This window comes from Morus notabilis, unplaced genomic scaffold (assembly GCF_000414095.1).
Source record: "Morus notabilis unplaced genomic scaffold, ASM41409v2 Scaffold887, whole genome shotgun sequence".
Taxonomy (NCBI): Eukaryota; Viridiplantae; Streptophyta; class Magnoliopsida; order Rosales; family Moraceae; genus Morus; species Morus notabilis.
This window is the reverse complement of record NW_010366463.1, coordinates 3,813-19,676: the sequence shown is the minus strand read 5'-3', so window position 1 is coordinate 19,676 and position 15,864 is coordinate 3,813. Positions and strand designations below refer to the sequence as shown.

The window sequence follows — 15,864 nt, the reverse complement described above, 5'->3', positions numbered from 1 at the left end:
GTAAAGTTTACTCTCGAGTGAGCCTTTCTCGAGTAAAGTAGAGCAACCGAACAAGGCCTGAATTATTATGTTCTATTTGTAGGAGGATTCAATTTGGTGAGTACGGAGACTCTCTTCCTTTATCTCTCCTCTTCCTCCTCTCTTCATTCAAACATCTCTCCACTCTCTTCTATCTTCATTCCAACCAAACAATAGATAAACATGCCCTTTTTATCTTCTCTACCCCCAATTCCAATATACTCGAGTTTAATAAAGGATCTTTTAGTCTCGTTCATTTTATCGATTCGAATTTAAAATACGAGTTTTGTTACAGTAAAAAGCTCTCACAAACAGTCACATCTAACTTTTTTATCACAGTAAAAAGTTTTCACATAAAGTCACATCTCAACTCGAATCAACGAACTAAACGGACCATTTATCTATTTTTTTAAAAGTCAATAGATGCAAAAGAAAATGTGATAGCATATGAAAAAAAAAACTCTACCAATAAGACGCAATTTTAAATTATTAAATTACATGAATTACATACGTTTGTGGGATAATTTAATAGGACATGATAAAATCTAAAGGTTTAATTATGTTTGATGCGAGTCTTTTGTTTACCCTACAAAAGAATTGTCCAAAAAAGAAAATGGTCATTATTTATTGAAAAAAGTGATTTTTTCTCATCTTTGTCATTCATTAAGTGGGACGCCTTTTAGTCACAAACAATATGTGTAGGTCCCAAAAAAAAAAAAAAAAAAAGACCAAATTGACTAGTGGTTAAGTGTGTAAGTGTGTGCATTCGTCCACTTAATTTGAATTTATGGTTTTTTTATTATGTAAAATGAGAGTCATAAATCTCATACCGTATAAAAATAAAGTCCAAAAAAAATAACATTGTCAATCCCTAAATATTTTAACAGGTGATAAATTAATCCCTAAATTTTAAATTATAATTAGTTGTCATGAAATTCTTGATTTAGGGAGTAATTTTTTTAAATTGATAACGTCTCTCTAAAATTACAAGGAAAAGAATATGATTGAAATTTTTTTTATATATTTATTAAAATTAAACTAAAATCTAAAATGATATTTCTTCTCCAAAGAAACTCTAACCGTCATCCCTCTCTTTACTCTCCTGATTAATTCACTTATACCATTTTATGTGTAAATTAAAAGCTTAAATATCTGCACATACGACGTATATTTGAATACCAACTATCTAAAAGCAATCTTCTTCTAATTCTTTTTACGGAAGATATTCTTCTAATTCGCCTCATTTTATGTGAGCAATCGTGTAAATTTAGTTGGGTACCACTTTTAAAATATGTTATTCAATCGTATGATTTTTATGTGTAAATTATACTTAAATGATTGTATATTTGAATACTAACACTTTCATAGCTCATTTGGGTTACACAAATCAAAAGATTTAAGGGAGAAAGAGAGAAATAGGTTAAGACTTGAGATGAATTAAAATTAATAGGTCAATAGTTTACATAAGATAATAAATAGGTCAAATTACTATTTTCGTCCATAACTTGTCTGGTTATGAACCATAACTTGACAAGTTATTGTCCATAATTGTCCATAACTTGTCTGACTTTGAACCATAACTTGATAAGTTTGTCCATAACTTATCTAGTTATGAACCATAACTTAACAAATTATGACCTATTAATTTCTATAGCTAAAAATTAACTTATATACTTTCTTAAATTTTTCATATCGACATACTTCCTACTATTTCTCAAGATTTAATATTGTTGGCATAAATCTGAAGCTCGGGTATTCTCGCGGCATTCTCAAAATTCCTCTTCCCTAATTCACCCATTAGAAATCCAATTCTTGCGAACTTGACAAAATAGGCCCAATCAACCATTATCCACTTGGGTCCAATCATGTACTTGCAAGCCTGGACTTCTTTATGGTGGCATATGCAAAAATAACCTTTCCAAAGCGGATTCAAATTCAAATGAATTTTTAATCCTTTGGTTCACGAATTCAGAATCATTATCAATTTATATATATTTTTTATGAGATAAAATATTATAGCGAGTTACAAATCATGATTCAAACCATGAGACGAATCCTCATACTAAACCATGATGATTCTAATCATGATTCTGGAACCATAACCATGATTCATGATTTTGAGTTCAAATCATGATTCTGAAACCATGATTTAGAATCATGGGTTTGAATCACCTTCAATCAAGAGAGGGAGTGATTTTAGAATCATGATTTGAGATAGTTTAAAACATCACATCAAATCCCGAATCATGGTTCATAATCATCCAAACCAAACACTGATTCTGAATCATGATTCAAAATTACTGTAAACAAACACTGATTCTGAACCAGGATCATGCTACCAAACACACCCTAATTCATTTTAGCCTCACATAATTACTTTGCAACTTAATTACAATAACACCATTTTCACTCTATTTTTAGATACAACAAGGATCAAATATTAAGTAGATTTTTTGTGAGGGGAAAACCAAAAAGGACCTGGGCTAATGAAGTGTATATTCTAGGAAGAAGAGGAAGAGTTTGAAGAAGCTTGGAAAGACCAAACATTTGGGACCAAGAGAGGCATTTGGTCGTAATAAACCACACCAGGACTCTCATGATTGTGCACTCCCTCATATGTGGTTATCACATAGCTTGAGTCATCCCTGTCTCTCTCTACCCTCTTCTTCACGTTGCAACCTCCACTTGAACATTTATAGTAATTCCTGTTTTCATTTATGGTAATTAATTACTTGATTGATAAAAATAAAAATAAAGGCAAATAGTGGAATTATAATATTTTAAAAAAATGTTACGGGGCACTGGTGGAGTTTAACACCATCTACTAATAAAAAGTGGGTCCTGCAGTGTGAGACCAGCAGGTGGGCCTAACTTTTTATTAGTGATGGTGCTTACCACCGGTGATGCACATAAGTATTTTTCTAATATTTGAAGAACGAGCAATTAAACTTGACCTTAATGTATTGAAAGCTGAGTTGTTGACTCTATATAATAGTGACATGTTTAGCCCACATATTGATTAATTTATTTTTTTCTTTAAAAAAAAAAAACAAGTGAAGGTTAATCACTTATTTCAAATCTCATATAATGTGTATTTAACAAGATTAATAGACTTATGTTTAACATGTGTATTGATTAATTTATCCTTTCTTCATTCAGGAAAAGTGAAGATTAATCACTTTTTAAAAATTTCATATAATTTGCATTTAATAAAAAATATAAACTTTTGTGTTACATATATAACTGGGTTGTAAATTATATTTATAGTTAATCGTATCATTTTAAATCAGACTACTTACATAGATCATCTCATATATGACACATCTATTACTCGTGTCAATCTGATAAAGATCTAAATCTATTCATCACAAATCTGAATTCACTAACTTTATACATATATTTCAATTAGTATTGTCGTATATCATCATCCAATTGACTTCATTCCCTATATCATACTTGGTAGATCCATATATATTAAGGGCAAAAAAAGAGTACATCCAAATTCTAATTTACTCTCATAACATGATATAGTGCATATACTATGATCATTTGTTGCTTCCCTCCACTACTCTCCGAAATTATTCAATAATAATTACTTGACAAAGTAGCAACTAATTACAGCTTCCCTGTAACAATAGGCACCAGGCAGCCATATTATATATATATATATATAGTGCATATACTATGATCATTTGTTGCTTCCCTCCACTACTCTCCGAAATTATTCAATAATAATTACTTGACAAAGTAGCAACTAATTACAGCTTCCCTGTAACAATAGGCACCAGGCAGCCATATAATAATGAGCTTAATTAGTTTGGATGATCAAAAGTTGACAATAGAGAGGAAAATGAAAGTCATTACTTTACATGGGAAATTACATTTCCTTCATGGCAAATGCATGATGAGAAGATGTTCTCCTTTTCACATGTGCACATATATAGCTGACCTCTAAAGAGTTGCCTTAGCTGTAGCCTATAGCTACATGGGCATTGGCCTAATTAGGCTACCAATTATTCGAAAAGAAATTTTTGAATTTAAATTCTCTGTGAGATGAACAACACTGTATTAGAATTAAAATTATGTATTTATGTATAGGAACCAAACGAGGCTGAATTCTTTTTCCTTATACTATTTAAAATCAACAGCAAAAATTATGCTAAATGAATCTTACGTAAATTCTCCCCTTTTAATAAGAGAAGAGGGGAAAAAAAAAAACGCCAAAAGATTAACTAACAAATATATTAACTAATCAAATCGTCTATACCTTTAGGAACAACTGGGGGTGTTATATTTTTGGTACTCATTCAAATTGTCCACTAAATTTTTAATTTTAACAACTTCTTAAACTTACCAAACTGTTGCAATTAGTTGGTCCAAATTATCAACTATGTGACAAGTGAGGGCAGTCTAATTGATTGTAAACTCCTCTATCCTAATTATAAATTGAGCATTCAAATCACCCTGAGTCTCATTTGAAAGTAGTGGCATTTCTCCTCCCCTTATATTAAAAATTAATATATATATATATATATTTATGTCTCAGCAAATTAATATATATAAATTTAAAAATTTATTTTTTCACAAAATTTTAACTAATGAATTAAAATTACAGACTTAAACGTGTAAATTAAATACACTTTAAGAAAATTTGCTGCACTTTTTAATTCAAACCGCTTGAATTAGTTTAACGAGCCATATAAAAATTTAAACCACCTCATTTTAAACTTATTTATTATTAAAGGGGTTGTGTATCACGTTGGGAATTAATTGAGGTTATGTCATGTCATATCGCCAGTGACACGACGGCTCTTACCTAGCGTTAGCCGCCTCCATTTGCTGACATGATGAGCGTACGTTATCGTGTAACTTTAATTTGGTGTTTTATCTTCTGCAAAAGGGTTATTGTCTTATTATTATTATTATTATTATTATTATTATTTTGATAAGCATTGTCTTATTATTTTTATTACGCTAAAAAAATGCTAAAACTGCATTTGACATTCGTATTACTAACTATTGTTTATAAAACGATTTCGATAGGTTAAACTAATTGAATCTCTCTATAATGTCATCTTGATCAATATCATTATCATTTCATGTATATTAATTAATGCTCCATTAACTAAAGCCCCACTGTGTCTATCTCTTGAGAATATAGAAACCCAATTAAACAAATACTGTATAAATCTCAATCATATATGTAATAATTTACTGACTTTTCTGGCCCTGATTTTGCCCCCATTTTTTTATGCGGATTACTAAGGTCCCGTTCTTTTCACTGATTCGAGTTTAGAATTCGAGTTTTGTTACAGTAAAAAGCTCTCAGAAGCAGTTACATCTAATTTTTTTACTACAGTAAAAAGTTCTCACACAATATCACATCTCAATTCAAATTAAAAACTCGAATTAGCGAACCGAAAGATACCTAAGATTTATTGATCATATGGGTCCTGTTGATGTTGAGTGTACCCAGTTGATTCCCAATGCTCAATAATTTTATCACACAAATTAATTATAAAAAAATGAAAAAAAAAATGTGCATATATACTTGTGCAAGTTGATGATTAGTGCCAAGCCTAGCTAGCCTGGCTTTAAGTGGTCATAATAAAGAAAGAGATCATCAGATAGTGAAGGAGGGATGGTGGATCAAGATGATCCACTAGTTTTCTGACCCACCCCATGCAATTTTTAATCACGAAATTTAGCTTCTGATTAATCATAGGCTTGTTTTTTATCTCCTTTTTTTTTTCTTCACCCCAAAAGAAAGTGTAATAAATAATTGAGAATACATACTTATATATTCTCAAGATCATCAACCCACAGTAGTTTAATTGTTTTACTCTTTCCGTACCGCTTAAATTTAGAAAAAAAAGTATATGTATGTATATGTGTGTGTGTGTATCATAATCATAATATATAAAAATCGAGAAAATTGAGAAAATAATGGCCGTAAAAATTATTGTAATTACCTGGGATTTGGGCTATTCTTGACCGACTTCTTTCCGTACTTTCTCCATCTGAATCCGTCATCCAGTACATCTTGCTCCGTTTTTGTTCTGAAGGCAACTTTATTATTATTATTATGACCCACCATTTCCATCTTGTTTTTTCTCATGTCCCCATTCTTGCATTTTCTGCAAAAAGCAAACAAAAAATGCCTAAATATCTAGCTTTTATTCTCTTCACATGCCAAATAGTGCTTCATTTATAACACGCACATATACATACTTATATATATAGGTGTGTGTATACATATATATATATATATATGTATATGTATGTATTTTTCCAAATAAATAATATATATACAATTTCAACACACCCCAAAGTGGGTTTTACTATCTCTTGCATGTTAGTAGTGTCTGTTGACGTTGCACCGCTGGATCCACTAGAGCCTGCAGCAGCGCCAACAAAGTGTTTCTGATCATGAGAAGACAACATCCTTTGTGACTGCGAGGAATCTTGGTCAACGCCGGCGGCGCCGTCGTCGAAAACAAGATAATCCGACAACTCGAAGTCCATCGGAGGATCGATGTTCGCCGGAAAGTGACTCCAAGTAGGGTTAGGGTTTCCGTGGAAGTTCATCAGTGCTGAAATTGAGATGGATATGGTAGACAGCAGTAGTAGCTGTGTCAAAAAAAGACGGGTGTGTGCTCTGGATTAGGTTTACTTCCATTAAACACATGAATATATATGTATTTATATTTATATATTCACATGGAATATAATATTATATTTTCCATATTTATGATTATTATCCTTCTTTCTTTTTTCTTTTTTTTTTAAATGGGGGTCCTTCATGTGCACTTTCCTGGAGGGATACCATGAAGTTTCTCTAGTGGTGCCACGTGGCAGTCTAGGACAACGAGCCATGTGACGTCACAGTGATGACGTAGGGTTTTGCTTTTGTGGTGTGGGATGCGAAGGGAATTGATGGATGCTGATATAACATGTAATATTGCTTGAATGCGTGAATATGTAATTCAAACGTGGCAATAAATGAGTGGATCTTATGATGACGTAGCGGGACTTAAGTAGATGTGAGCCATTTCTTAATTGCTTCGTGCTAATTACTAACTCATTGGGTCCGTGTAGTTCGTTGATTCAAATTTTTAATTTGAATTGAGATATGACTTTATGTAAAAAAAATTTATTGTAATAAAAAAATTAAATGTGACTGTTTTTAAGAGCTCTTTATTATATGAAAACTCGAATCGGTGAAATGAACGAGACTATTGTTTGGTTCGCTAATTTAAATCTTGTTGCTTTAAATTTTTTTGTTTGAACAAAAAATTTTGAACTGTACGGCTTAAGTTATAGTTTGAATTGACGTTTAGATGTGCACTTAAAATTTTAATCTAAACATGAAATAAAATTTAAATTTGTGTTTGATAGATGTGAAAATCAGATAGAGTGAACAACTTTTTACTATCTAAAAATAGTTTGAGCTATTAAACTTAAAAGGGGAGCTAAATTCTAAGTTGTGCAGTTTAACTCAGTTCAAATGAGAAATATAATTCGAATTGGATGCTTACTAAACACGAATTTAAACTCTGTTCACTGTTCAAACTGAGTTGAATTAAACTAAATCAGTGAAACAAACGAGGGCTAATTAAGTTATGGTAGGGTTCAATGCAAGTTTAACCCCTAGGCAAGTTAAGCAATGGCTTAAGGCCCCAATTTTTAAGAAGTCATAAAAAAATTTCCTAAAAATTAGGCCTATATTTAGCTATTGGAGTAACATGATATTGTCACATTTTGTTAGAATGACAATGCTACCCTTTAAATTTGTTTTCTGGGGGGGAAAGAAAAAGGAATGTTATTTTACTAAAAGTAAAATAAGCCAAAGATAACATACTATATGGCCACGGTCATTTAATCCCGTTTCTTTCTTTTTCCCGTTTCTTTCTTTTTCCGAACACAACTCATGAGAACTATTCTCTTTTTTTTTTTTTTCGTGAAATGCATACATATGATTTTGTGTCTTTTGTAATTAAAAAAAGGTAATAACTTTATTCTCCTTTCGGTTTCTAAGAAAATAAATTATCACTAAAGAAACGGAGAGAACCGTTAAAGATAAACAATCGTACAAACATATAAAGGAAACCCCCTTCCTTCAAATTAAAAAGAAAAAGCAAAAAAAAAAAAGTACAGGAAAACCCATAATTTAATTAGCTCCAATCATGTGTTAATTGATCCGGTGAAAGTAATTTTCAATATTCCCGTTTATCCAAAAATGGCTTTAAAAAAATATTATTTCTCATGTTGTTCTTTCTCGTTTAAGCATTTATCCTGCTCATTTCTCCTGTCGTAACAACCAAGCAAAGTAATGTGAAAACTTAAAAGGAAACAAAGGAGGGAGATTTCAAACCCCTAGAGTGTGATTGATCTGTATGATCAGCATGTAATAATTAAAGACAGTTTTATGATGAGATGTTTAATATTTGTTTTTTTGGCTCGTATGTTTAACTTTGTTTGATTCTCTATGAAGTTTGTGTTAAAGTTCTATCTTTCCTTACATATTTATTTGTTCAATTAGTCAGTAGTATATTACTAGTTAAAAGCGCGTAATTTACGCATGTAACTCATTTATAACAACAGTTATATAAATCGTCGAGAAAGAAAAAGAGGAAGAAAAAAGAATAAAAGAAATAAAGACAAAAGTAGGAAAAAGATCTAAAGCAAAAGATATGAAAAATAAAAGACAAAAAAACTTAAAAATAAAGTGTGCAAAAATGTGTCGCAACTGAAACTAAAATTTATAAGGATTATAGACAAAAAAATGTTTATGTAAGGGTACATTTAAGAATAAATTAATTTAGTAGAATAATTAAAAAAATAATATTTTAAATAACAGTAAAAAAGTACTTAAATCAGATATATTTAAAAATATATAAAAATGAAAGGTTAAAAGATACAATAAAAATAAAAATGAAAGGTTAAAAGATACAATAAAAAAAAGAGAGAGAGAGAGAAAAAAACTAAAAAAGTAAATAAAAAAAACGGGGAGAGGTGGGCAACGAAACGCCCCTACTAGAACTCTTAGGAGATAAATAGATAGATTGATGATTAAACGCACACACACAAAATTCCAAAAACAAAATGAAAACAAGATTTATGAAAAAGGAGTTAATTTCATGCTATAATCTTGCTAGGCTATGTAGTTTCGAACTTACAATAATACAAATATGTCAAGAATCATTACTAAACTTATCAACTCTAACTTTGTAAATAATCTGAGAAGAAGAAGAAGAATTGAAAATGGTTCTTATTTCTTAAATACCTTTTCCATAGAGCTAGCTATGGAGAAGAAGAAGAAGAAACTCCTATCTTTCAAAATGGTTCTTGCTTCTTAAAATACCTTTTCCATAGAGCTATGGATATATCTCTTTTCAAGCTTTTTACTTTATTTATTTATTTTTTTTGTTTTAGTGTCTGTGTGGCTTATTAGTTGTTTTTTTTTTATATATAAAAAGAAATTTAAATTTATGATATTGATCAAGTGGTATGCACCCATATAATCTCTATGTATATGCATTTTGTATACGAGTAACTATTTTTTAAACGGTATTTTCAATATGACTACAAAACCTATAAAAATGAGTATGCACCAATCATCGAGAATATCTATATATTTACTAATTATTTTTATATTTTGAGTCCAGATAGCCTAAGGATCATTCATTATAGATGTTGAGGGGTGTCATTTCATAACTAGAAGAATAGGCCTACCACCAGGTAGAACATGTCGAGCACTTAATTCGAGCACTAAGTAAATCTGACCATTGGGTTTGACCACAGGTCAAATACTTGGTCAGAGCACTAGGCCGATCTGACCACCAAGTCCTACCACCGGCCGAGCACCTAGTCCAAACAGGCTGAACACCTGGCATGACCACATGCTGACCACTTGATCCAAACAAGCTGAACACCTAGTCCTACTACCGGGTCCGACCACAGGCCGAGCACCCTGTCCAAACAGGCTTTACAGGAAAATGAAAAATATATTACAAATTAAGGAAATAGACGCACCAATTATGATTTCGCGGCCTCAAACAACAAGAAAACATGCACGATTTGGATAAATTAATGGTTATTCTAATAAATAGGGACGGAGCCAAGAAATATTTTCGGGGGTGTAGACTGTAGGGTAACTAAAATTTTGAACTAAAATTACAAAATAACTATATATTATATTAACTTTGTCTTTCTCTTTTTTCCTTCATTTTATCTATATTATTGTCTATTTTATTCTTCTTCTAAATGAACTGAGTATGTGATAAAATTTAATTCACTTTTTAGACTTGAGAGTCCCATAGTACTATAATTGATTTTTGATTAATTTCAAATTTAAGATATATATATATATATATATGAGTGTATTAAAAAGTAAAAACTTGGAGTATAAGTGAAAGATTTTAAAAAATTCCACCTCAATATTACAATTTATAAAACTTCAGGGGGCAAATAATGAGAAAAGTTGTGAAAAAAAGTTTTTAGGGGGCAAAATTAGGAGGAGCCATTAAGCCAGTTGTCCCTTAGGCTAATGTAACTCCCACCCTGCCAATAAACTTGAATTGAATGCTCAAGGGACAAAAAAACAAACAAACATGTGTAGACATAATAAAACTTTGTGTGTGTTTGTGATTGAACAAAAATAAGTGTTATATATGTGGTACAGAACTAATTTTATTCTCACTTTTTATTATTAATCTAATTAACGACATGTAGTTATCAATATATTAGTAAGTGTTTAAAAGCTAACTAAAAGATTAGTAAATTAAAACTAAAAGATTGTCAGTAAAAGGATAACTAATCATCACCATGCGAGTTGGTATTATAAAGTTGGGTCAGCTAACAATTTAGTTCTATCTATCCAATAAGTGAAAAGAGAAAGATGGGGCCTGTTTGTCCATGGAACTAAATAAACAGTTTTTGTTTTTAAAAACAATATTTGTACCCTAAAAACAAAACAATGTGTTTTGATAATGTTTTCTAGGAACAAGTTTTTAAAACAAAGTTGCAAAAAATAGAAAATTCAGAAAACAACTTTTTGTTATTTTCAGTGTTCTCTAGATACAATTTCTAATAAGAAGCATTTTATACTAAGTATATATGGTCATACATTATACACATACAAATGTATATTCTCTCTCATCACATTCTCTCCTTATTCTCTCTCTTCTAATTCTTTTATCACTTTCTCTCTACTAATTTTCTTTATTCACTTTCTTTCTCCTCAAAATTATTGGAATATAAGGAGTTTAGATTGGTATGTGTGATGTGTGTGGAGAGGCTATTAGAGTAGAGAATTTATTACTCTCAAGCTTATTCCACCAGCAAGTTTTGACGACTTAACAATGACGTCAACGCTTCCGACATGTAACTCACAAATCATTTTCTTTTGAACATGTCTTAGACAATATGAGTGCTTAATTTTCAACAATAATTTCTCAACATTTTCTCACTCTAATATTAAGGTTATTTTCTTAGAATATATACCTATATATAAAATATAAGTTTCAAAAAGTATTGTTCCCGCTACACTACTTTTAATTAAAACGCTCATTTGGTTGAACCGAGCGTTTTGGTTCAATTTTTTCTTTCCATCCTCTTTTTCTATTTTACTTTTCTTTCCCAAAATTTTTACATTTTGCTTCTTAACTTTCTTTTTAACTTTTTTTCTCTTTCATTTACCAGATTAAAATATCTTTTCCATTTTACTTTTCTCTCTCAAAATTGTTATATTTTGCATTCTTATCATTCTTTTTAATTTTTTTGTCTTCCATTTATCCCGATTAATTTTTTTTTTCAAATGTGATCTTACTTAGATATTTTTTCTGATAGTGCTCTAAAATATCGTCCCATTTAACTTTTTTTTTCACGGCCTTCTTGACCACTATTCTTTCATGAATATCGTTCTTCTAATTTTCTCATTTTGCATTATTTTTCTCTAATGTGTCCCTACTTAACTTTTTTTTAGTCATTTTAAATATTACTACATCAAAATTAATTCTCAAAATACTTTTTTTTGTTGCTCGTTAAACTTTTTTTTTTTTTTTTTTCCCGAATGCATCCCCACTTTAACGGATTTTTCTCTGACAAAAGGAAATGTAAAACACTAATGCTTCTACAATGCTTTCGACCATAACGATTCGTTTTAGTCAAAAGTAGTTTTTTTTGTTTTTTTTTGTTTTTTTTTTTAAATCTCTCCTTCATCTTGTATTTATTTTTTGGCCCCTCCTTGTTTTTTCCATTTTCCCTTTGAGTCATTTTTTTTGTTTTTCATTTTTTTAAATCCTCTATTCATATTTTCATTTATTTTTTGATTGTTTCCCCCTTACATTATATAGTTTTAAATATGCTTCATTAAACTTTTTTTTTAAATCTATCTCATTCTATATCGATGTTGTCCCTACCAAATATTATTTCATTTACTCCTCTAAAATATTACGACATCAGAAGTGACCTTGTAAAATTAATTTTTTTTTTTAAATTTTCTCCACAAAAATATTTTCTCTTAAATGTGTCCCCTTATCCCAATTTAAAGATCTCCTTTCTCTTATCTTATCAAATATTATTTTCTCAAATATATTTTCTAAATATTTTATTATCTAATTTTATCTTACTAATTTTTTCTTTAAATCTACTCTACCTAAATACGTTATAGTTAGATTAAATGATCATGCTTCGCACGACCCAACTAATGTGTGTATATATATGTATATGTATATATTGCTTACTTAAATTTCAAAAGCTACATATTAACCCCTTAACTTTTAAAAATTTACATTTTATCCCTTAACTTTTTATAAAATTATATTTTAACCCCTCAATTTTTTATTCTCAAAAAACAATTGCCAAGCACTATTTGTTCTCTGAGAATAAGTGAGAATAGTTTTTCTTCTTATTTCTGAAACACACAATTTTGAGGACAGGAAACAGAGAACATGACCAAACAGGTCCATAGATTTTATATTCATTATTATGAATTAAGCTTTTGTATCTTATATATTTAAGAACCCGTTTAGTTCGCTGATTCGAGTTTTTAATTTGAGTTGAGATGTGACTTTAGATGGGAGCTTTTTACTGTAGTAAAAAAACTAGATGTGACTGTTCATGAGAGCCTTTACTGTAACAAAACTCGAATTTTAAACTCGAATCGGCGAAATAAACGGGACCTAAACATATTGACCTCTACAATTCTAGTCTAGAATAAAAAAATAAAAACGCTTTAGGGCCCGTTCAGTTCACTGATTCGAGTTTTTAATTCGAGTTGAGATGTGACTTTATGTGAGAGCTTTTTACTGTAGCAAAAAAGTTAGATGTGACTAATTCTGAGAGCTTTTTACTATTGTAAAACTCGAATTCTAAATTCGAATCGGTAAAATGAACGAGGCCTTAACGTATGTACAGCATGTTTTGAGTCAAAAAGAAAAGCAATGGTCAATAAGAGGGGTCCACATTGGACTAGTAGTATTGCAAATTCAAGAGCAACAATTACAAGGAAATGCTACAAATGAGTGAGCAAATCCCATTAGATATATTGCTGTCTTCTTGCTTTTTGATTGTGAAATGAATTGATGGGTGAAGCTGCAAGGAAGTGTCTCCAATGAATTAAGATAAGTCTTAGACTTTATCTGTAGTTTTGATCTTTTTAAGTCTACATTCAACGCTTTGGTGTGTTTTTTTTTTTCCTGCTTTTTTTTGTTTTCTTCGACTTCTAAGCTAAAAAAATGACCAAAAAAAAAAAAGAGAATTTGGAAAATTGTTAGGAAGTTTCAGTTGACAGCAACACACGCACATGCTGGCCCCCATTAAGTCAATGCAACTTTTAGGCATGCATTTCATTGGTAACAAAATATATTCTTTCCATTTTCCATGACTCTCTCTATATGGGAGACAGCCAAAATGACATTTTCTTCACGCCCAAAGAATCGTTATTGAAGATGCAATTTGATTTCCAATTTTTCTCCACAATTTTTAAGTAATGTAATTAAAAAAAAAAAACTTAATAGTTTATTAAATTTGATGAATATGGTTAGTAAGTTCAGGGCTGTCCTATAAGATATTATTTTCATACCCTACTTTTACATAAATATAGGCCATGTTTATTTCACTGATTCAAGTTTTGTTATAGTAAAAAGTTTTAAAAAACATTCACATTTAAATTTTTTACTAAAGTAAAAAATTCTCACATAAAGTCACATCTCAACTCAAATTAAAAACCCGAATTAACGAACTAAAGGGACCCATTATTTATTCGAAACTTCTATTTCTTTCTTTATCCATATACATACATACATATATATATATATATATATATTTCATTTTAATGTATTTCCGTGAAAGTAAAGTAATAAAAATCACACTACGTGATAAATTTATGGGAGTAGAGTTGAAATATAGCAATTTTTTTAAAATATTTTAGAAATAACAAAAAAAAATTACATAGTAATTGTTATGATGATATCATTTTTATAGTATGACATGACGTGTTAATTATTTTAATAATATATTAATTTTTGTTATTTGTAAATATCCTGATTTTTATATTGTATTCCAATATGGCCAGTAAAATTTTGTTATATGTCCAACCTTCCTATATATAATAGATATATAGCTGTTTTTGCCTCTTGTTCATGAATACTTTGGTAGAAATTGAGGAAACAAAAGAGTCATATCAATTATCGATAGCTGGCATGGAAAAAAAAAGATTTTTCTTTTCCTTTTTTTTGTCTGAAGATGTTTGAGAAAGAAAAATTGACAATTAATACACCCTTTTATCTCGAACATATATATAGGATGTCAGCTAATTAACTTAAGTCATACGTTTTCTAGAACAACTTGATACCTTTGTCGTGGAAACAAACTCTTACAAGAGATTATCAAAGTCGCACTGCGAGAAGTCAAGAGTCGTACATTAATATGCTAAGGATTCTAATAAGTGATCTGTGCTATTTTTTTTTTTTTTTTTCCTTACTAAGTAGTACATATTGAAAAAAAAAGTTTACTATATTTGTTTTTGGTTGTAAAAAAAAAAAAAAAAAATAGCTGTGTGCTCACACTACTTTTAGTTCATGAATTAGAATCATGAGATTAGAATTATTTTTAATTTATGTGTATTTTTTGTGAGAGAAAACACTGTAGCGAACCATGAACCATGATTCAAATCATAGTTTGAATCCTCCAATCAAACGTAATTGCAGTCACTTGACAATCTATTGAAATCACAAGTGGAACGAAAAGAAATTTAACTCATTTTCATCAACTAACATTTAAGAGTGCGTTTGGTTCAAGGATTCATGTCATGATTCGTGACTCATTACAGCGTTTTCTCTCATAAAAACACATATAAATTGAAAATGATTCTCATAAGTCGTACTTTGTTGTCATGTAATCACTACCATTAATGGTTAAGAATTTTACCAATTGAAAATTAAAACTTCACTCATATCACATCGTTTGTTGAAAACAAAAAAAACAAAAAAAACAAAAGGGTTGATGAGTCGTTTTCCTTAGTATTATTCCTGAACGACCAACGAGGGAATAGATCAATGGAGGAGATTATAAATCCACACAAATTTCAAAATTTTGTGGGGTCGATCAATATTGGATTTATCAAAAACCACCAAGTCTGCACTTTTTCGTTTATAGACTTTTGGCCTTAAATTACGCATAAAATTTCATAATTTTGACCTTTGAAAAATCACTGAATAATTTTCGGATGGGAAAATAAAATAATAAATATAGCATAAGGCCAGTCGAAGAAACAGCACGTTTTAGTAATTGCTTAATAATTTTATTAATTTGGTTGTTATTTCTCATACCTAATTATTCTCA

At 29.9% G+C, this 15,864-nt stretch overlaps 1 protein-coding gene across 1 annotated transcript; it reads right to left on the bottom strand.

Annotated features, from left to right (window-relative positions):
• Positions 1 to 2,357: 2,357 nt before the first annotated feature.
• Positions 2,358 to 6,681, bottom strand: LOC21391694 (probable WRKY transcription factor 51). Its single transcript, XM_010110253.2, has 3 exons — positions 6,344 to 6,681; positions 5,991 to 6,155; positions 2,358 to 2,723 (listed from the first exon to the last, which is right to left on the bottom strand). The coding sequence occupies exons 1-3, from the start codon at positions 6,604 to 6,606 to the stop codon at positions 2,519 to 2,521; spliced, it is 633 nt and encodes a 210-aa protein (XP_010108555.1). The 5' UTR covers positions 6,607 to 6,681; the 3' UTR covers positions 2,358 to 2,518.
• Positions 6,682 to 15,864: the final 9,183 nt, after the last annotated feature.

Excerpts from the sequence above, each read along its gene's own strand:
- LOC21391694 (XM_010110253.2), bottom strand. The coding sequence starts at position 6,606 with ATGAACTTCCACGGAAACCCTAACCCTACTTGGAGTCACTTTCCGGCG. Across the intron at positions 6,156-6,343 it reads ATAGTAAAACCCACTTTGGG|AAAATGCAAGAATGGGGACA; the intron begins GTGTGTTGAAAT and ends TGCTTTTTGCAG. Across the intron at positions 2,724-5,990 it reads AAGAATAGCCCAAATCCCAG|GAATTACTATAAATGTTCAA; the intron begins GTAATTACAATA and ends AAATGAAAACAG.